Here is a 21,599-nt window from a genome sequence, read left to right on the forward strand (position 1 = left end):
AGGGTTTTCCATTTCAAATTATTCTAACTCATAATAACGTTTATGTTTTAAGAACTCCAAGTCTTTCTATCTGTGTTCCCTTCAAAAAAGTGTTTCCTGTCTAGTTTAAATTTGACTCTCAACTGATCAAAGGACATCATGATATTGTATCAGAAACATGAAAATCCTCAATTGTTCCAAATAGCTTCGAGTGCTTCAACTTGAATATAGCGTCCGCCCTCCCTGGTATGAACAGATGATTTCAATGTTTATCTTTGCTTTACAGGGATATGATAACAAAGAAAGTGTCTTTTTGAGGTACGGAATTGAAGAAAGTCATTGAATGCCAATGATAGCCATAGACATCAAGTCTATATGAACAGAGAGGATTGCTGTGATTCCCTCCAAGTTCAAATGGATTGGACATCAATCATCATAATCATCATCAATGGTAAAGAAGCATGATATTTCACTGTTAGCCCTTCTGGTTCAAATGGGTTGGACGTCTATTGCCGTCGATGGCTGTCAGTTAATTATCTAAGCTGACAACACCCACTTGGCAATACGTCTAATAAACATGAGATAAAGCTGATTTCGTCACATTTTGGTGAAATCTTCATGATGCATTTTTTTTGCAGTTGGACAGACTGTTCGGCTACGCCTCTGCAGGTAATAAAGATCAGGATACTTGCTGCTATTGGCTTGTATCTCATTCTTACTGTAATGCCCATCCCCCACTGAACACGTGTGCGTGTGTGTGTGCAGTGTCCCCAACAGGACAAGTCGGCTGTAAAGCACACCACCTCTATTAATTAATTAATGTGCCCCAACAACTGCTGCCTAGGCTTCCTAGTGTCGACTACTGCAGCACTGAAGCAGAGAAGGGCAGCAGACGATTGCAAGAGGGTGGGAGATAGCCACCATTAATCACCCGGGTGGGTGTGTGGGTGGGGGTGGAGGGGCAGGGGGGCGCCGGTGTGGTAGGTTCTGTATATTCTGGCGCCAGTACCATCATAAGGAGACGTGGGGGGAAGGGCAGTGGGCACAGGGAGCAGAAGAGGATGGTCGGGGATGCAGTGGTCCTCCTGCTATTGTCCCACTGCTTGTCCTGCATCCTATCACAGATCCCGGACCCTGAGGTAAGACCGCCAATACCATCGTCACCTTCCTCCAGCAGGTCATCTCAAAAGCAAACATGTTGTTATGGTCTCCTTGAGATTATTGCAGCCAATGTATTTACAGAGATTTTCTCCCAGACATGTTATTGACTCCAGACTGATATTGATGTGCAGGATATTGTGAGGAAAAAAGTTCAGGATTATATCAATATTATAGTAATAGAGTATAGAAATACTAGGAATACACCATTTTGAGGTCGAACATTGCCAAACATAAAACATTTTTTTTAATCCATATATGTAGTTTTAAGCAGCGAAATAGTTTAGAGCAGTGTACTTATACTTTTACTTGAGTATTTCAAGAATGGTACCTATCTGTTACAGTGAGTTACATTTGCTTGGATGCTTTTATTTTTATATTAAATTGCTGGCATGATAATCTATTCATTTACGTTTAACAGAGAATCTTATCCTGCATAACCACTTGCAATGCTTGAATTTATTCCACCAATCAGAGCCAGGCAGTCACAAAACTTTCTGATGCCCCGCAACAAGCGCAAAGTTTCAAAGTAACACACTGTAGTGATGAGTCCAGGATTCTGAAGACACCCGCAGTTAGGGTTGGAAACATTTAATTTGTCAGATTTATATAATAGTACAGATTTTGTAGCCATTTCTTTACCAATTGCTTAAAAAAATATAAAAACGACAAGATTCACCCACCAAGTTTGAATCCTTTTATATGTGTACGCTTCTCCAACGCTGCCCATTATCTTCATACTCCTTTTACACGACGGGCAAGAACACACACTAAAAAGAAAGGAAAATACTTTCAACATTATTCCTAAATTGAAGGCCACAGAGGTATAATAGTTTCATGCTTTCGCTTTCCCATTATTATAAATTGTACATGAAAGTGATCATTCTCCGTTTCCCAATTTGAAAATATGTTCATAATTATGGTAATAGCTTGCGAGCTTGCGTCATAGGAGAGCACGGTTTGGATTGTGTGGGGTCTTTATTCTGCCGTGTTTATAGCATGCGGCTAGCTTGAGGACCCTAATCTCACTGCATGAAATTTCCACTGGCAGAATGAGGAAATGTGAATTTACATAAAGGCAATCAAAGGTATTCAAGAGGCATGCTAAATATCCTCATTAAAGATAATCTGGCGGTGGGAGTTGATTAAGGGCAGAAATTCTCTGCACTCTTCAAGTGTGTTTCTGTGGAACAATTATAAAAATAGGCTGTTATTTATTGTTTTGTCCATTTTCAGTCCTTGCTTCAACAACATAATTACTAAATAATAGTTCTGGAGAACAATCATTAAGGCTTTTAACATGTGTGACTTGATGTGCTGTGCCGCACTCTTATTTCTTAACATTGGAAATTGGGAAATATGTAGGGCTACAGCTATCGAATTTTTTAGTAATCGAGTATTCTACTGAAAATTCCATCGATTGAGTAATCGGATAAAACTTTTTTAAATTTTATTTATTTTTTATTTTTATTTTAAGGTAAAGACCAATTATAAATATACATAAGAAAACAAGACATTTCAGCAAATATTGAATCGTTTTTCAATCAATGTCGTTATTTTAGATGTACATTGATTGTTGAAAATAGCCAACAATTGCATATCCAATGTGGCTAGAAAAAAAACAAATTCAGTACCTTCACTCAAAAAACAAAAGATCTTATGAAAACAAATCTTATTTCTCGCCTAAAAATGTAATTACGCTTGATAGCACACATGACTTAAAAGTTAGGTGTTTTCCCCACGTGTTTCAATTGAATTCCAATTTGTGTCAAGCTATTTTAAAGTTCTATTCAAGTTTTAAGTCTAAATTGGATGTCCTGATAAGATTTTGAGTTTTTTCAGTGTTCAAAATAAATGTATGATACCTGCTGCATTGGAGAACATTAGGCACTGGTGCTACTTGGTCTTTTATCTTTTATTATGATGATGTGTATATGATATATAGTTAAAAAAAAATAAACAAAGTTCATATACAAAAACTGCAGATTTTACTAATTTTTTATTTTAATTCATATACATTTATCATATTAGAAGAGTGCAAATATAGTGTGTTACTGTGCATAGTAAGTTAGTTCAATTTTGTACAAAGGAAATCTAAAACAGTCTAAGGACGCTGAATATACCAAAATAGTCAACCGTGACCCCAGTGTGAACCCCGGATCAGGTTTAAATTTCATTGAGATCAACAGTTCAGTCTCTACAGAACCTTTCTCGCGTGAGCACATGTAAATTGAAGAAATGGTTGCAGACAATTCAAATCCTTATTTATTTATTATTTTAAATATACATTTCTGTACACAGTATTTCAGAATCTTTCAACACAAAAAATGTCAATTGAAAAAAATCTAGGTAAGTCAATCTACCTTGCTTTCTTCACAGAAAGCATTTAATTCCATTTATACAGTGGTATGAAAAAGTATCTGAACCTTTTAGAATTTCTCACATTTCTGCATAAAATCACCATCAAATATGATCTTATCTTTGTCAAAATCACACAGATGTAAAAACAGTGTCTGCTTTAACTAAAACCACCCAAACATTAAAAGGTTTTCATATTTTATTGAGGATAGCGTGCAAAAAATGACAGAAGGGGGAAGAATAAGTAAGTGAACCCTCTGCCTAAGAGCAATTGAAACCACTTTTTACCAAGCAATTTAAGTGTGCCCAATCACTGATGAGTGGTTTAAAGCTGCCCTGACCACTATAAAAAAAAAAACACACCTGGTAAGAATTGTCTTGATGAGAAGCATTGTCTCATGTGCATCATGGCTCGGTCAAAATAGCTGTCTGAAGACCTGCGATCAAGGATTGTTGATTTGTATAAAGCTGGGAAAGGATATAAAACCATCTCTAAAAGTCTGGATGTTCATCAATCGAAGTTATCTACAAATGGAGAGAGTTTGGCACTGTTGCTTCTCTCCCAAGGAGTGGTTGTCCACCAAAGATGATGCCAAGAGTTCAGCACAGAATACTCAGAGAGGTAAAAAAGAACCTTAGCGTGTCTGCTAAAGACTTCCAGGAATCACTCGCAGAGTCCAATATCTCTGTGCACACATCAACTATATGTAAAACTATGGTCAAGAATGGTGTTCATGGGAGGACTCCACAGAGGAAGCCACTGCTGTCTAAAAAACATTGTTGCTCGTTAAATGTTCGCAAAAAGGCACTTGTACACTCCACAGAAGTTTGGGCTTTGACTTATGAAAAAGAAGTTGAATTGTTCAGGAGTAACACACAATGTCATGTGTGGTTAAAAAATGGAACAGCTCCCCAACATCAATTCCTCATCCCCAGTATAAAGCATAATGGAGGGAGCAACATGATTTGGGGCTGTTTTGCTACCTCAGGGCCTGGATAACTTGTAATCATTATTGGAAGAATGAATTCAAAAGTTTATCAGGATGGTTTGCAAAAAAAAAAAAATCTGAGGCCGTCAGTCAGACAGTTGAAGCTAAAATGAGGATGGATGCTGCAAGAAAACAATGATCCAAAACACAGATGTAAATCAACTTCAGAATGGTTTCAGAAGAACAAAATACACATTCTGGAGTACCCAAGTCAAAATCCAGACTTGAACCCCATTGAGATGCTGTGGCATGATCTAAAGACAGCAATTCATGCCAGACATCCCAGGAGTCTGTTCTTCTTCTTCTTCTTCTGTTGAATTCCGCCAAACTCGATACCTAAATGGCACATTGCTGCCTTTCTCAATGTGGCCAAATCACGTAATGACGTTTATATCCATTTCAGCTCGGTGGCAACTAGAAAGTCCGCCAAAGCTCTTAACGCTCTATCCTGCCCTCCCAGGAGTTTGAGTGAACTACAGCAGTTTTGTAGAGAAGAATGGACCAAGATTAGTCCTGATCGATGTGCCAGACTGATCGACAGCTTCAGGAAGCATCTGGTTAAAGTTATTGCTGCCAAAGGAGGGCCACAAGATACTCATTTGCTTCAAAAAACGTATAAATATGTTCTATTTTTAATTGTTTCAGTATCCCAAAGACGTATTTACAGTGCCTTGCAAAAGTATTCGGCCCCCTTGAACCTTGCAACCTTTCGCCACATTTCAGGCTTCAAACATAAAGATATAAAATTTTAATTTTTTGTCAAGAATCAACAACAAGTGGGACACAATCGTGAAGTGGAACAAAATTTATTGGATAATTTAAACTTTTTTAACAAATAAAAAACTGAAAAGTGGGGCGTGCAATATTATTCGGCCCCCTTGCGTTAATACTTTGTAGCGCCACCTTTTGCTCCAGTTACAGCTGCAAGTCGCTTGGGGTATGTTTCTATCAGTTTTGCACATCGAGAGACTGACATTCTTGCCCATTCTTCCTTGCAAAACAGCTCGAGCTCAGTGAGGTTGGATGGAGAGTGTTTGTGAACAGCAGTCTTCAGCTCTTTCCACAGATTCTCGATTGGATTCAGGTCTGGACTTTGACTTGGCCATTTTAACACCTGGATACGTTTATTTTTGAACCATTCCATTGTAGATTTGGCTTTATGTTTTGGATCATTGTCCTGTTGGAAGATAAATCTCCGTCCCAGTCTCAGGTCTTGTGCAGATACCAACAGGTTTTCTTCCAGAATGTTCCTGTATTTGGCTGCATCCATCTTCCCGTCAATTTTAACCATCTTCCCTGTCCCTGCTGAAGAAAAGCAGGCCCAAACCATGATGCTGCCACTACCATGTTTGACAGTGGGGATGGTGTGTTCAGGGTGATGAGCTGTGTTGCTTTTACGCCAAACATATCGTTTTGCATTGTGGCCAAAAAGTTCAATTTTGGTTTCATCTGACCAGAGCACCTTCTTCCACATGTTTGGTGTGTCTCCCAGGTGGCTTGTGGCAAACTTTAAACGAGACTTTTTATGGATATCTTTGAGGAATGGTTTTCTTCTTGCCACTCTTCCATAAAGGCCAGATTTGTGCAGTGTACGACTGATTGTTGTCCTATGGACAGACTCTCCCACCTCAGCTGTAGATCTCTGCAGTTCATCCAGAGTGATCATGGGCCTCTTGGCTGCATTTCTGATCAGTTTTCTCCTTGTTTGAGAAGAAAGTTTGGAAGGACGGCCGGGTCTTGGTAGATTTGCAGTGGTCTGATGCTCCTTCCATTTCAATATGATGGCTTGCACAGTGCTCCTTAAGATGTTTAAAACTTGGGAAATCTTTTTGTATCCAAATCCGGCTTTAAACTTCTCCACAACAGTATCTCAGACCTGCCTGGTGTGTTCCTTGGTTTTCATAATGCTCTCTGCACTTTAAACAGAACCCTGAGACTATCACAGAGCAGGTGCATTTATACGGAGACTTGATTACACACAGGTGGATTCTATTTATCATCATCGGTCATTTAGGACAACATTGGATCATTCAGAGATCCTCACTGAACTTCTGGAGTGAGTTTGCTGCACTGAAAGTAAAGGGGCCGAATAATATTGCACGCCCAACTTTTCAGTTTTTTATTTATTAAAAAAGTTTAAATTATCCAATAAATGTTGTTCCACTTCACGATTGTGTCCCACTTGTTGTTGATTCTTGACAAAAAAATAAAATTTCATATCTTTATGTTTGAAGCCTGAAATGTGGCGAAAGGTTGCAAGATTCAAGGGGGCCGAATACTTTTGCAAGGCACTGTATACGTCTTTTATGTTTTTTTGTTGTTGTTTTTTTTTAAAAAAAAGACGTCTTTGGGTCGTGATTCAATTTAGCTCCAAAGCACAAAGCTGAAAACCCATTTTAAAGCAATAAAACTAGCCACTGGAGGGCAGTAGCGCATTTGGTAAGACCTGCAACCAAGCCAAGCCGCACGGCCGGGCGCCGGCGGAAGACAATGGAATGGATGCCAGGCGGCGGCCGACAGAGCAGAACGACCGGGACCAGTAGTGCAGCGGACCATGCCTTTAAGTCCGTGCTGCTCGCGAGCAGAGCCCGCAGAGCTAAAACAAATTCAGCTTTATGAGACAGACGGCGATGAGTGAAAAGTTTAACCGGCTGTCGGGGCCAGAACAGCGTCATCTTTCATTTTGTTATGTGTAAATAAATTGCTATTTTGCTATCAAAAGCACTATTTGTCTTGTTGTTTATCTTATTTTATAAAAGGAAAACATTATTCAGATGTTTGGGATGTAACTAAAGCATAAAAGTCAAAGTTATGTTTGAAATGTATGCTTTCACAAAAGCTGAATTTCTCCGTTTTTTTCCATCAGAAATTGGAAAATTGCTCAAACTAAGCTATTTTCTAATACTGATTTCTAAAGAATGGAAAAAGATATGAACTTTTTTTCTGCTGTAAGAACAGAGTCTAATCTTTCTTTTGGTGGGTTCCATGCTTATATAGCAATAGAACAGAATTTTCTGTAGGCCTTGCAAAATCAGTCAAAATCCAGTAAAACGGCCGGGAGCGAAGGGCCTTGCTCCGGTGAAAATGGCTGGGAGTGAATGAGTTAATTGAATGTGATGGTTCACTTACTTATTTTTCTCCCTTCTGTCATTGTTTACATACTATACTCATTAAAATATGAACACCTATAAATGGGTGGTTTTAGTTAAAGCAGACACTGTTTTTTCATCTGTGTGGTTTTGACGAAGATCAGCTCACATTTGATCATAATTTTATGCAGAAATGAAAGAAATTCCAAAAGGTTTGGATACTTTTTCATGCCACTGTAGATGATGCGGTCATATTAAAATTATGCTTGTCTTTTTGCATATGATGCGTTTTTTTTCTCCATTTTGTTGTACACCATGTAATAACGTTGATGTATCATTGACTGCCGTAAATTCAATAAATAAGCTTTTTCTGATCTATTGGCCATACAATACAATAATAGTGTAGAGTTTCAACAACAACCTCCTGCTGCCCAATTTAGCAATCGATACTATGCAACACGAGCCATCGAGCTTTACCAAGGCTATCCAGACTTCTACAAATGGCTGCCTCAAAAAAAATAATCAAGTTTTTGATATTATTGTGCCATATTGTAAATCCAGAGTGCATCTCAAAACAAAAAGGAACTGTGTGTGTGTGTATGTGTGTGTGCGTGTGTGTATGTGTCAAAGTAAGAGAGTAACATATTGGGATATCATATACTCGATGTGCTGTTATTACAAACACAATAACAGTCTTCAACGCGTCAAAGCACAACACTCAACGAGAAGATTGGAGAGCAAAATGCATTGGACAAAGACACTTAAGTGCTGTCAATGTACAGAATTCAAACTCAACATGGAAGTGTGTGACACTGCTGTGACTGCAATGATTAGACAAGGTGCTACAAATAAACACATTCATAAGGAAGTAAATTACTTGTTGGGGATTAAAAAAAAAATAAAAATAAAACAAAAAGCAATGTACTACAAAAAGTCTCCCTTTTTATTTTCCTTCCTTGACCAAATTTATGAAAATCGATTCAATAGTTTTCCTCTTTACCAACACCTTCCACAAAAGGTGTTTCGAAATAGATTCAGTATTCTTGTATTAACACATTAAATAATAATAACGTTCAAGAAACTATACTAAAAAATATTAACGTTTAAGTGTAGACTGTTTTTGTACAAAATTTTAAATTAAAATTGTGTTTTCAGCTTTTACCCACGGACCCCCCAAAGAAGCCAGACCCCGTCACATCAGAGACTGTTGTATTTTGGGGGCTGCGCTTATGGCAGGTCATCGGCATCTTTGCTGTGTTTGTTTTAGCAGTTGGTAGGTAGCATTTTTTCTTCTCCTTAATCAGTAAGGGGCCCTTGCCTCAATATTAGCCTTCAAATTGATGATTAAACTTTTTATTTATTTATTTTTTTTTTTTAAGTGTCTTGTATGTTTTTATTTCATGGGGAGGGTTGTTGGAAGTTTGCAGACACGGTTAACCTATTGTCTCAGTTGATGGGGATAGATCCACTTTAACTGCATCATTGACTGCTAGGCTAGCCGTCCCAATTAAAATTGATCAAATGTCTTTCGCTGTCAATAGCAGTTACTGACAATGGCGGTTCCTGGCAAGTTCGGGTTGGGCGGTCGCCCGGTGCGGAAAATTGCTAGGGGCAGATGCACGCGTGGTGCACGTGTGGGATTGTCTACTATTATAGATAAGTTTCCGAGGTACTTCCGCTTTACTTCAGCATTTCTGCACGCGACTTCCGTTTTCCACGTTCTCTAATCAAAACAAAAATGGCACTGGCGTGGCATCACTCATCAAAATCCCTTAAAAAAGACAATGTGGAAATACCGCATCCATCTGCCATCATCATGATAAGGGGGCATAACATATTCATGAAGGCAGATGTCAAACCAAGCTAGTGCCACCACAAAGACCGGGGGTTTATGTAGCCATGTTTTATGGAAGGTATGTTCTTCCTATTCCTGCATTTTCATGTGTCTAGTGCTCCAAAAATACTAAAGCTAAAATGTTGCGCATGAAACGACTTATCTTTGATATTGTTATTATGATTATGATTGTACCTAGTTATACAGCGATAAAGAACTGGAAAACAAACACTCATCAACTACAAGTCATCCATGGGCTTCTTACTCTAAATGCATAATTGCAAGTTTTACAAGTTTTTGTTTGTTTGTTTACAAGTAGAAAATGCTTTTAGGTAAGGGAAGATAACTTGATCCTTCTCACAACAACATATGCATTCTACTTTGATGATGGAAGGCTCGATTTATGCTATTTATGGCACGTGCACCAATCGTTTTAAATAAAACAAGAAATAGAATCATGTTGTCCAAAGGTTTTATTGCAATCAGTATCTGCAATAAAAAAGAATGACATACTACTTGTGTTTTTATGTACATTTATGATGAGCTCATAATACCATAACTATAATGTAAACAGATGAAAAATAATTTGTAGTATTTTCCTTGTAACAACAAAATCCATGTCAGCCCTTCTGCATTCTGCAACCGTAATATAATTTGTAATTTTGCCTCATTTTGGTCACTCAAGTGGCCGGTGTATCAATCTACACCTCATGTTAACACAAGCTGCACAGATTGTTTGAATTTTGTCCACGAACGATCAACGACGTGATAAGAACAACACTTAATCTTAATCTACGTCGCTTAATCTACGTCGTGCTGAATTTGTTTTTCGAGATTCCGTGGGTTCCTCTGGTTTGATTGTGCAGTTTTAATTTTGTCTAGACACTGCTTACCTCAACCGCACTTCATGTTTTTCTGTCTAAACTGGAAGTCCATACCAGAGAATGTCAATGTGAATGTGTCTATAATTGGCGCCCCTAACGTTGCAATGAAGTTCCGATTCCTTGTTAACACCTACGCAAAATGCATCTTCGTTCCAGGTCCGGCAAAAAATAGCGCCGAAGCCAATCCATTCCCATTATATCCCATTTTTCAACCTACACCGGTCGCGTCAGTGCTCGGATTGACTGTGGACTAGGCCTGAACGATATTGGAAAAAACTATTTTTGCAATTTTTTTGAGGTTTGCAATATATTGCGATATTATATTGCGATATTATATATATATATTTTTTTATCTTTTTTAAAGAAATTTTCACTAGATGACTTGAATAGCTGTTTGGAAATACTTTACTTTGACACACCGTGACCACAGTGTATTCATATAATACCGTTTCATTTGTGAATGATGAAGATTGCTTTATGAAGGGATCCAGGAAGCCATGTCTGCACAAAATAGATCATTTATTGAACACAATATTTTACACTTCAACAGCAGCAAATACATTAAATGATAAATAAAAGAGCAGGTGCATTAGTCCCCTAAGTTTTTGACAAAATATAACAATAAATAAAAACTTCTGTAAAATAACAACAAAGTTGTAAACATATTTGAACAAAAATATTAAATATGACAAATAAAAGAGTTGTTCACAAACTATAACAATAAATAAAAACCTCAGTAAAACAACAAAGTTGTCAACATATTTGAACTTAAATATTAAATCTGACTAATAAAAGTGCAAGTGCATTAGTCCCCTGAGCTGTTTACACAAAATATTACAATATAAAACTGCAAAACGGCAACAAAGTTGTAAAAGTTGTTTAAACAAAAATATTAAGTGTCAAAACTTTATGTGCAGCAGTACTATATATAGTTATTTGAAAAATACGATTTACAATAAATATAAAAGAAACAGAAACTCAATTGAACTAGTAAATAATTGACCTGAATAACTGCAAATAACTGATGAATAACAGAACCAAATTTCCTGCCTTCCTGATAGCTGTCACATGAATAAAAAGAAGAAAAGACATTCCTCCAGCTGTGTTATGTATTTGTCTGCATATCGTCCACCTTCCTTGCTCAGCAATTCTCAACTGGGTCTCATAGGTTTTTGGCCAAGACTACTAGTTTATCCACTATTGCAGGCTTGAGACAAGAACGTTGGCATGTAACAATGTTCCCACCTGTACTAAAAAGCCTCTGATGGGAAGGTCTTAGCAGGAATGCATAGATACCTTCGTTTTAAATGGTCCCACATGTTCGACAGATTACTTCTTGTTGATGCAACCATGGCGAGGCACTGTCGACAGGGCTGTTTTTTGTCCCTTATAGTCTTGTTCTTGCCAAAATACTTCCAAAACTCCTTTTGGATACAGTCTTCCTTGCTCCTCTAACGTGTTGATTGCTTGCTTTCACTTTGAGAACGGCCCCTCCTCCCTCCACTCCGCTGCCGGGGGGAGGGGGAGGAGCCGATGACTTGCTGGAGGGAAAGCAGCTGTGCGCTCTCCTTCTCTCTCCTTCCTCAAAACAAACGTTTGTGGATTTAAAAAAATGAAATGAAAAAACTATCGCACGTCCTTGCGATGGGACTATTGCGCATGCGCACATCGCGATGGCGATGTTTAAACGATATATCGTTCAGGCCTACTGTGGACCATCACCGGCATGCTGGAGCCCGCCGAATGGTTAAGGCGATTTTCTATTTTTGCTGGAGACGCATCCGTCAAAATGAGCGGATCCAGGCCTACAGTCAAAAGCCGAGTGTTTTATTAACGGTTTAAACACCAGCGAACATGGATGAAGAACTTTTCATCATGGAGGTGGAAAGTCACAAAGTGATTTATGATGCAGCAGATCATATATCACTGTTGCATGCGCTTCCGTATATTTACAACAAAGTCTGCCAAAACATTTTTACCGACTTGGCTGCGACGAACAACCTCGCTTTGACAACGGACAGCTGAATGGACATGATGAACATTGAGTGGCAAATTAAGAGCGCTGTGCTTCAAACTCGTCCTGTTTATGAAAGTCGATCGTCATATGCTGGTGTTGTGCAGTAATGAGCAGACGTGACTTCTGTGGCGTTTGCTAACTTTTTTAATGCGCGCACACACTAGATATCATGAAATAGCAAACTAGATGTGCTACGTCCTATGCCATTGGCTACGTGAGCCCAGAGTGATTATGGGACACGTACTCCATAAACTACATCGATGAATTATAAACCGCCATAACAGATGGAAGTTAAGCAGGCCAAATCAATCCATACCAGTGACTATAGATAATGCTGCAAATATTGTTAATTCAGTACGTGACACAGATGTTTTGCTCTTGTAGTAAACCTAGCTGCTAAGAGAGCTGTAGCAATCAACAGAGTGCCCCGCCTCACTTTGCAAACAGTAAAGATTGTTCTCAGGACTTTTATACAAAAAAAAAAAAAAAAAAAAAAAAAACCTAAACAAAAAATACAATTGTTTTTTTTTTTCAGAGCATTAAATGTATTGAATCGAATCGAAAATCGTGTCCCCTGTATCGAAAATAGTACCGAACCGTGACTTTACTGTATCGTTGCTTCCCTATGGAGAACCGTAGCAGATGCTATTTGGGGAAAAGTTTTCATTTGCCTAAATGCTTAAGTTATTAAGTGCAATTTTATTTTATTTTATTTTAAAACCACATTTTATTTATTCTGTGTTTCTGTGCGGTATTAATATTGTTGATTTTTACTTAAGAGGCATGGTCTATTGTTTTTAGTAGGGATTTCTTAAAAAGTATTTTTGAATTTAAGAGTAAACATTTATTGCGTTTAAATGGGTTTACTTGATCTATTAATATATACTGTATATTCTCACTGCGTTGTTGTAAATTGTTATAAAAAAGGGGGGGGGCGCAATAATATCGCATATCGCAATAATTTATGAGATAAATTATCGCACACTAAAATTTGTTATCGCGACAGGCCTAGTTAGCTTCATATCAAAATAATTCATGTGAGCACGTAATGTAGTGGTTTGAAGGGAGATTGCGTGCAAATGTTCACTATAGTTGGTTTATAGTTAAACTGATGTGGTTTCATGTTGAATAAGCTAAACACATTGAAATGCCAGTGAATTTCAAGTTATTCACCAGATACTAACTGTGCACACGTATGCACATTGCAAATGAGCTCATAAAAGTATTTGATTATTTGTCTCCTGCACCCTCTAGCACATCTTGTCGCCCAGGGCACCATGTGTGCTTGGGTCGACCCTGGTTACTGAATTGATCATCATATCCTGGACACTGTTGTTCAGACAATGTTTCAGAAGCATAAACATTCTCAATTTCTTGTGCATTCAGTATTTTTTTAGTAATACTTTTTTTCTATGAATCTTTCTTACCTAATGTGTTGGCACCACACGACTTTTTCACACTAAGTGGATGCCAGGTGGTGACCGCACCTACTGTATATCCAACACAAGCTTACAGTACATGCCACAGACTTTTCATTAAAACATGTTTTGTGCAGGCGTTAATGTTTTCACCACAGCCACACTGCATTTAATAATCTAATTGGGCTTAAAAACTACACAATCGTGTACTCGTGTTCCAAGAATATTAGTGTTGTTTTTTTAATTGCTAGAGAAATTACATTATTGCGGCCATTAGTCTTCTTTCATGTAACAATTAGCATCTTGTCTTTCCGACCCTAATTGTGTGTCTCGCCAGTCGATGGGGAAATCTGCAATCCTCTCAGGCCTGCTTGTGCGCCGAAGTGTCTTAAAACATTCGCCTTTATCTTCAGTCAAGGGCGTAGGTTTGTATAGGGACATTAGGGACATAACACTACCACTTTTTCATGATGCTGAAATTGTCCCGACCAACTTTTAAATAACCTTATCTACATTATATAATTTGTTCAGTTATAAAGGTAATTTAGATTGTATTCCTATATGTTGTGAGAATAGAACTGAATCTACCAATATTAAGTGAATTATTTTCATTATGTTTAGACTTACATTTACCACTTTTCTCTTGCAGAATATGCTGGTCCATTTTCTCCCCTTAAACGCATGTTTGATTGGCTGATGACTTGCATTTATCTAAAATTTATTTATTTATTTTCTACATTATTTCTTGTAAAATATTTGTATTTGCGGTCTCAGCAGCCATTTTCTTTTCATATAATCATACATTAATCATAGTCGAGGTAAAAAGTTTTCACTTTTTTGTTGAGTTTAGCTGTGCTTGTGGACAAAAGCAGTGTGTTTTATCTTAAGGAAGGTTCAATTTTTATACCTTGACTAAGAAGTTTTCAGTTATATTTCTTTTGAGAGATAATGTTGAGTGCTCTTAAGACAAATGTTTGTTTTTTGCATTTCTGGATAGTAAACGTAGTTGACACGGGGGGGCAACCGGGTATGTTGTCCCGGGCCTCAGGACCATACGGGCCCCTGAGTGACCCTTAATTTATTTTACTTTACATTCACATATGTAACCGGTGTGTCCGCGCCGCACCAACCGCGTTCCAATCCCCCTCGCTCAGGTCAGGACTCGAACCCGTGCCGCATGATGCGTCCACTTGGCAGGCAGAAACACTAATCGCTAGGTCATAAGCTCGAGCTGACGGCCTAGCCTCCAGCGCACCCACATGAAGGCATCAGAGGGAAGGTTTTCCACGCTGCACTCACACACGCGGACCTGCGTGTACCCGTTACACATATATATATATATTTTTAATCATTGTCTGATTAAATATTATGTTCTACTCGATATACACTTAAAAAAAAACTTTAACATATAAAATATTTCAAATAGGTTTTTCCCTTTTTTGCACAAAGCCCACCCCCTCTGTCTTAGCAGAGAATGGTTTGACCCCGCTCTGGCGCACTCAAGGCTACACTACATATGCGCTCTGAAGCGGGAAATTAAAATTTGTCATTGTTATAAACTCTAAGCATGGCAAGTCATCATAAAGCGGGTGCGCAGAATAGGAAAGAAAAAAGAAAAAGAGGTGAAGGTCATAGAGGTGAACGAGAAAAAATAATGACGTCTTCAAAAGGGGGACAAGAAGCCAGAGGATTAGGGCTAGAGTTGGCTGTGGACGGTGATGTCGGTAAGTGAACAACAGCCGCTAACACTGAACCTTTGCATTCGCGATCACCGTGACCAAAGAGTCTGTAACCGGCCGCTTGTAGCCTATTGAGCTGCAGTATGACAAGACATGCTGCTCGCGTTGAGCTGAGGAGAGAGAAGGTGATGGGAGATCAGGGATATATATTACTCTGGGGGAGCAGGTGCGCGATGCTGAACAGACTCGGATCTGTCTTTGCTAGTGACTGTAGCTGGAGGAGAGTGAGCCTTCAGTAAAATGAAAATAATTAAAAACTACCTACACTCCACCTTATCACAGGTCAGGCTAAAAAAACTAGCCATGCTCTCCATTGAGCATGAGCTTGCTCAAAAACTGGATTTCACCGATGTTAAAAATGACTCTGCTGTCTAAAAATCTAGGTACATCAATGTTTGAGGGCTTGATAACCCCAGGGATGTGGAGGGGGCAGGCACAGGATGTTTAGTTATACTGTTTTGTTGCTTAGCAGACAGGCATAGAACTATCAGTTGTATTGTATTGTAGCCTACGTGGGACAATAGATGGAAATTGTTTGTTTATGTTGTGTAACATCACATTACGGTTAAATTTAACTGTGCATCTCAAATAAAATAATTTGAACATTTACAATGCCATTGCTTGCAAAGCGTTAAAAGTACTATGTATGTTGTCGTGACAAGCCGGTGGCAGTGGTGGGGTGGGGGGGCTATAATGTGTCCCTTGTCCCCAGGCCCCTGCAAGTCTGTTGACAGCCCTGATTGTGTATGATAATTTATGTTCAAATAGTGCAATTTAAATTTGCTAATAAAATCCAGACATTTATTCTGGAAGTTTTTAAAATGTTTCTTTAGTAGTTTTTGAAAACAAAGGTTTGAATCGAACTGTGTATCACCTAAACCAATACACATAAAACTACAGATTTATTTTGCATTGATCATTTAACCGATCGATTAACTAGGTTCATTTTCGTGAGAAATGTAGCCTTGACCCCCGTTCACCCAATCTGTTTTTTCTTATTATTGTCCCAGCCCCAGGAAAAAACCACATGCAGGTTATGCTGTTATGTCGTCCCTACCAGTGTTGAGACCAAACCTACGCCCTTGTCTTCAACTGAAAATCTCGTATTATCTCCAATGAATTATGCAAAATAATTTTTAAAAAATCTCTTTTGAAACAAGTCTTTGAATTCACTCTGCAGAATATTGAATAGAAGACAATTGAACATCTTAACCAATAATGTCATCTACTATTTCTACCTTTAACCTCCTTTCTCCAGTGATTACCCTGTGTTGCATTTTCAAATGTCGAATCCCAAGGACCAAGAAGGAAATTGAAGCGCGTCATGCACAACGACAGGCTGCCAAGAAATATGCCAACACTTTGGAGACGGTGCCACCTCTTAATGAGCTGACAGAGGTGCCGGGATGTAAGTTTTTTTTCTTGGTCCTCTTACTTACCTCTTAATCTCCTCTTTCCTTTGGCTCTTCATCTCTTGTTCCCCTTCCGTTCTTCTCACTGTTATTTCTAGCCATTCCTGACACATCCACTGTCCAAACGCTCTCTGAGCAGGTCCAAAGCGAGAGCCATACCGACAGTCAGCGCTCTCTGGTTGGTCTCACTGAAGAGCAGCCCAGCTCACAAGCTTTGCCGGAGACAGCGTGATTTTCCTTCTTTTCTTTGAGCAGAATCTTTCAGTTTGTCCTCTACTCTGTTGATATGCATGGGAAAACAGCATCCTAAGCAATTTTCTTTTATTATACTGATGTAACCTTGGAAAAACACAACATTTGAGCACAGTTTTTCTGCCAATGTGTTTTTTGGTTGTTCATGGCTCGCTGTACTTGCTCCAATTTGTGGTCTTATGAAAAGGTGATAAATGATTATAAAAACACTAAAAGAGAAAACATAATGGAAAATTTTATTTTTAATTTCAACCTGTTAACTGTGGAGTTAAGACAGTGTTTTTTTTTGTTTGTTTTTTTAGCAGTTGCCAAAATGTCTCAGTGACCAATTCCACTCTATACCACTCAAAAGTGTAAGTGTTGAAACTAGTGTCAACACCTAAGTTACAACCTGGTTGACATGGTAACGGAATCATGTTGGCCCCGGAGAACAAACAGGTGAACAGCATAAAGCCACATTTACATGACCACAATCCTACCCAATAACGCAAAAGAGGCGTTTGCCGTTCTTTTAATTCCGCATTTACACAATCATTATGTGTGCGGAAAACTGTGTGCACAAGTGCATAAAACCTGCAATTTGCCGACGTTGTAGGCATTCCCAATGTGTAGGTGGCAGCACAAAAAAAAAAAAAAGGAAGCACATTTCCGTAATTTTTGCACTGTAAGGCGCATCTGACTATAAGCCGCCCCCCACCAAATTTGTCAGAAAACAACATTTGTTCGTACACAAGCCGCACTGGACTATTAGCCACAGCTTTCCTCACTGTATTATGGGATATTTACACCAAAAGATATTAACCGGTAATACTTTATTTCACAGCGGCATCATACGGCTATCATAAAACCAAATGAACCACCATGCAGCTTTGAACCACTTGGCTGCAAAGCTTCATTGCTATATGAAGCTTCATTTGGCCATCATTGCTCCCTTGGGGGAGACAGTCAACCTCTGATGCCACACGCTGTCAACTCTGTTGCTGTCCAAAATGCCTCCTAGCATGCATTGCAGCGCTACAGATGTAAATAACAATCAAAATGTTCTGTGCTAATTTTGACTTCAGTTATTGTTCCAGTTGTTTCATTAATTGCTAGGTATGGTATATGGTAACACTTTATTTGACACTGGTGCCATTAGACCATCATAATTATGACATGACACTGTCATGAGCATTAATGAATGCTTACAACAGATGCCATTTAGTGTTATCCGGCAAATTATCTCACATTTGAATGGATGTAAATGATCTAAGCTGGACATGAATGGAGTTAGTGACATAATTTCCAGCTCAATCGGCTGCTGGTCCACTTCCGCATCCAGTTCAGAGTTCTCCTCCTTACATTCAACGCCATCCACAACCTTGCCCCTCCCTACCTGTCTGACATCCTCCATATTACAACGCCTTCCCGTGTCTCTAGGTCCTCCACCTCCATACACTTGTCTGTCCCCCCCGCTTGCCTCAGCACCATGGGGAGCAGATCATTTAGCTGCTCTGCTCCCCGGCTGTGGAATTCACTACAGCCCGACCTCAGTAACACCGACTCACTCCCTTTTTCAATCGAAACTCAGAACTCACCTGTTCAGACTCGCATATCAATATTAATCCCTGATTTCTTTGTGTTTTACTGTTCTGCTAATTATTTTCATAGATTAGTATTTTATTGTTTTGAACGTTCTATACTTATTTTTACTGTTTCTAGTCTTTAATTTTTCTAATTGTTTTTTAGATGATTTTACGGCGACCTTGAGTGCCAGAAAGGTGCCTTCAAATAAAATTTATTATTATTATTATAATTATGACGGTCTTATGACAGTTTTATGACGCCGCTGTCAAATAAAGTGTTGCCTTTTAACCCCAAAAAATCAACAAATAAGCTGCTCTGGACTGTAAGCCGCAGGATTCAAAATGAAGGAAAAAAGTAGCGGCTTATAGTCCGAAAATTACAGTAATTCCGGGACCTTAACTCCCGTGGAGCGTACCGACTCTTTCAATAACAAAGGGCTGTTCCAAGACGTTCCCTTCTGCCGCTTCCTTTTTCGTCCTGGTCAAATAAGAACATGGCGAAGCGCAATTGTAATAAGTGTAATTAAAGTAGTGAATAGTTGACTAGATTCTTGAACAATGTTGAACGCAGTTAGGCCGTGTACAAGGTTGCTACTTGAAGACATGTTTTCATACAGAGTCGGACTGTTCGTACTGTATTGTACTGAAATCGTCCGTTTCTTCACCCTCTTCACCGACAAATATATTGAGAAGGGTCTGACGGCAGCCTAAAGCCAAGTGACAGCCACTGCAAACCACACTTCGTACAAACCACGCCTGCTGTTGGTACGGTAGTGCGAGGCATGTGAAACTCAAAGGGTTTTTGGGACAATAGGCCCTAGCCCAACTCCTTACTTAACCTACACTTAACTAGACACAGGGACAGGGCCGTTCCTGACCACTTTGGTACCCAAGGCAACATATTTGCTGGTGCCCCCCCCCCCCACCCCTCACCCCCCACAACAATAGCTATTTTCACCACAAATTTTTCAACACTCACACTCACACTATTTCTTTTTCCTCCAGCAGTTTGTTTGTGGGAGGCACTGGACTTGGCGGGCTTGGATTTGGTACTGATGTGGATAAGTTGGCTGTAAAAGATGGCCCGGGATGTAAAGAGGTGGAAGGAAAATATTTCAGAAGAGCATCTACAAAGAGAGGAAAGTAGGATGTTACATTATATTAGTCAAATAGCTGTTGATTGTGAAACCAGCATGACAATACCGTAATTGCGCCTAACTTTAGCAGCATATTGTAACTGGCTTAATCAGGTGTTCGAATCCGGACACTAATTTTGACGGGAGAGGTTGAAAAATAAAATAAATTCATGAAGCACTGCAACTACACAGGGCCATCCAATATTAATGAATGAAATAACATGTGATAATAAAAAAAATGAAATTGAATATTATTTTACTTGAACAGAATTGCCATTTTAATGAATTCATGACAAATTAAATAACAAATGTTTGCATTTACGTCCATGGCACTTTTAGTCCCCTATACCACAGAACTATGAATTTACCGTATTTTTCGGACTATAAGTCGCAGTTTTTTTCATAGTTTGGCTGAGGGTGCGACTTATACTCTGGAGCGACTTATGTGTGAAATTATTAACACATTATGATATCATTTCACATGTTAGTTTGGTGTTTTGGAGTGACACTGATGGTTTGGTAAGCTTGTTAGCATGTTCTTTATGCTATAGTTATCTGAATAACTCTTAATAGCTATGGCTACGTTCGCATTCTGCCTTTGACAATGTGTGTTCAATTGTATAATTGACTTTTTTTTATATTGAAATGCATGCTTTTAGTTTGTGGCAATTTCACTCGCATTTCTTTACGCGAAGAAGAGAGCTCACACCCCAGAAGGAGACGAGTGGGCGAGAGAGAGAGAGAGAGAGAGAGAGAGAGAGAAAGAGACAGAGAGAGAGAGACACGGCTGCGAACGTACATTCATTGTTTATGCTTGTAAAATATCTCTACACAGGCAACGCCTGTGTGGATCATCTTTTCTGTTGTTTTTGTGTGTTTTCCACCCGCGATCGGACACTTAGAGCCAGTTGTGCGGCTGTTTGAATGATGTGCTAATGCTAGCAAACGCATGCTAACCGTTTGTGTCATTGCTGTAATAGCACCTAATTATCATTTATTCACGTTGATGCAAACCTGTTTGGTATCGAGGACGAAATTGATTCAGCAAATTATGCGGACGTCCAGCATCGTCATTTGGGAGTTTAGCTCGCTGTATAGCCAGGACCGAGCCGTAGCATCCTGGTGAGGACAGTATATTCGCATTTCATTGTTCATGCACTGTACACTGTACACTCATTCAGCATATTGTTCTCTATTGTATTTTTATATTAAATTGCCTTTCAAGATGACATATCTGTTCTATGTGTTGGATTTTATCAAGTAAATTTCCCCCATACTCCGGTGCGACTTATACTGTATGTTTTTTTTCTCTTCATTGGGCATATTATGTCTGGTGCGACTTATACTCAGGTGCGACTTGTTGTCAGAAAAATACGGTATTAATTGCATATTTAATGGTGTATTTACATAAATAACCTTGGCACTTTTAGGCAAGGCAAATTTATTTGAATAACACAATGTAACTGTAAGATGTGCTTTAATGCTTTTGCACACTAACAGTATTTACAATAATTAAACCAATTATGTGTGTTTAAAACTAGGTGTTATGATTATGTTTTCTCATGTAACAGTCTATTCGCTTGTGCTTTAGTGCTTACACAATGAAAAGAGTAAGGTTTCTGTTTTCAGTAGACGTCACCATAATGTTTCATTCTGGTTTCTGTTCTCAGTAAATGATACTATAACAGCTAAACGAAACTCACGCATGCGCAATGAATGCTCTCCCACTTGTCAATAAAAGACGCGGTCCCCCGGAAGGAGGCTGAGAA

The 21,599-nt window shown here is 38.8% G+C and overlaps 1 protein-coding gene and 1 long non-coding RNA gene across 2 annotated transcripts in view; one reads left to right on the forward strand and one right to left on the reverse strand.

Annotated features, from left to right (window-relative positions):
* The first annotated feature begins 1,009 nt into the window (after positions 1 to 1,009).
* tmie (transmembrane inner ear) overlaps positions 1,010 to 21,599 on the forward strand; it is a 51,962-nt gene continuing 31,372 nt past the window's right edge. Inside the window, exons 1-3 of the mRNA XM_057856457.1 lie at positions 1,010 to 1,118; positions 8,729 to 8,846; positions 16,724 to 16,873. Coding sequence (XP_057712440.1) covers positions 1,041 to 1,118; positions 8,729 to 8,846; positions 16,724 to 16,873 — 346 coding nt within the window. The 5' untranslated portion in view covers positions 1,010 to 1,040. The remainder of the gene's footprint in view (positions 1,119 to 8,728; positions 8,847 to 16,723; positions 16,874 to 21,599) is intronic.
* LOC130929359 (uncharacterized) overlaps positions 1,844 to 21,599 on the reverse strand; it is a 31,290-nt gene continuing 11,534 nt past the window's right edge. Inside the window, exons 2-4 of the long non-coding RNA XR_009066867.1 lie at positions 19,680 to 19,821; positions 16,905 to 17,155; positions 1,844 to 1,907 (exon numbers count right to left, since the gene is read on the reverse strand). This is a non-coding gene — a long non-coding RNA (uncharacterized LOC130929359). The remainder of the gene's footprint in view (positions 1,908 to 16,904; positions 17,156 to 19,679; positions 19,822 to 21,599) is intronic.

This window comes from Corythoichthys intestinalis, chromosome 14, assembly GCF_030265065.1.
Source record: "Corythoichthys intestinalis isolate RoL2023-P3 chromosome 14, ASM3026506v1, whole genome shotgun sequence".
Taxonomy (NCBI): Eukaryota; Metazoa; Chordata; class Actinopteri; order Syngnathiformes; family Syngnathidae; genus Corythoichthys; species Corythoichthys intestinalis.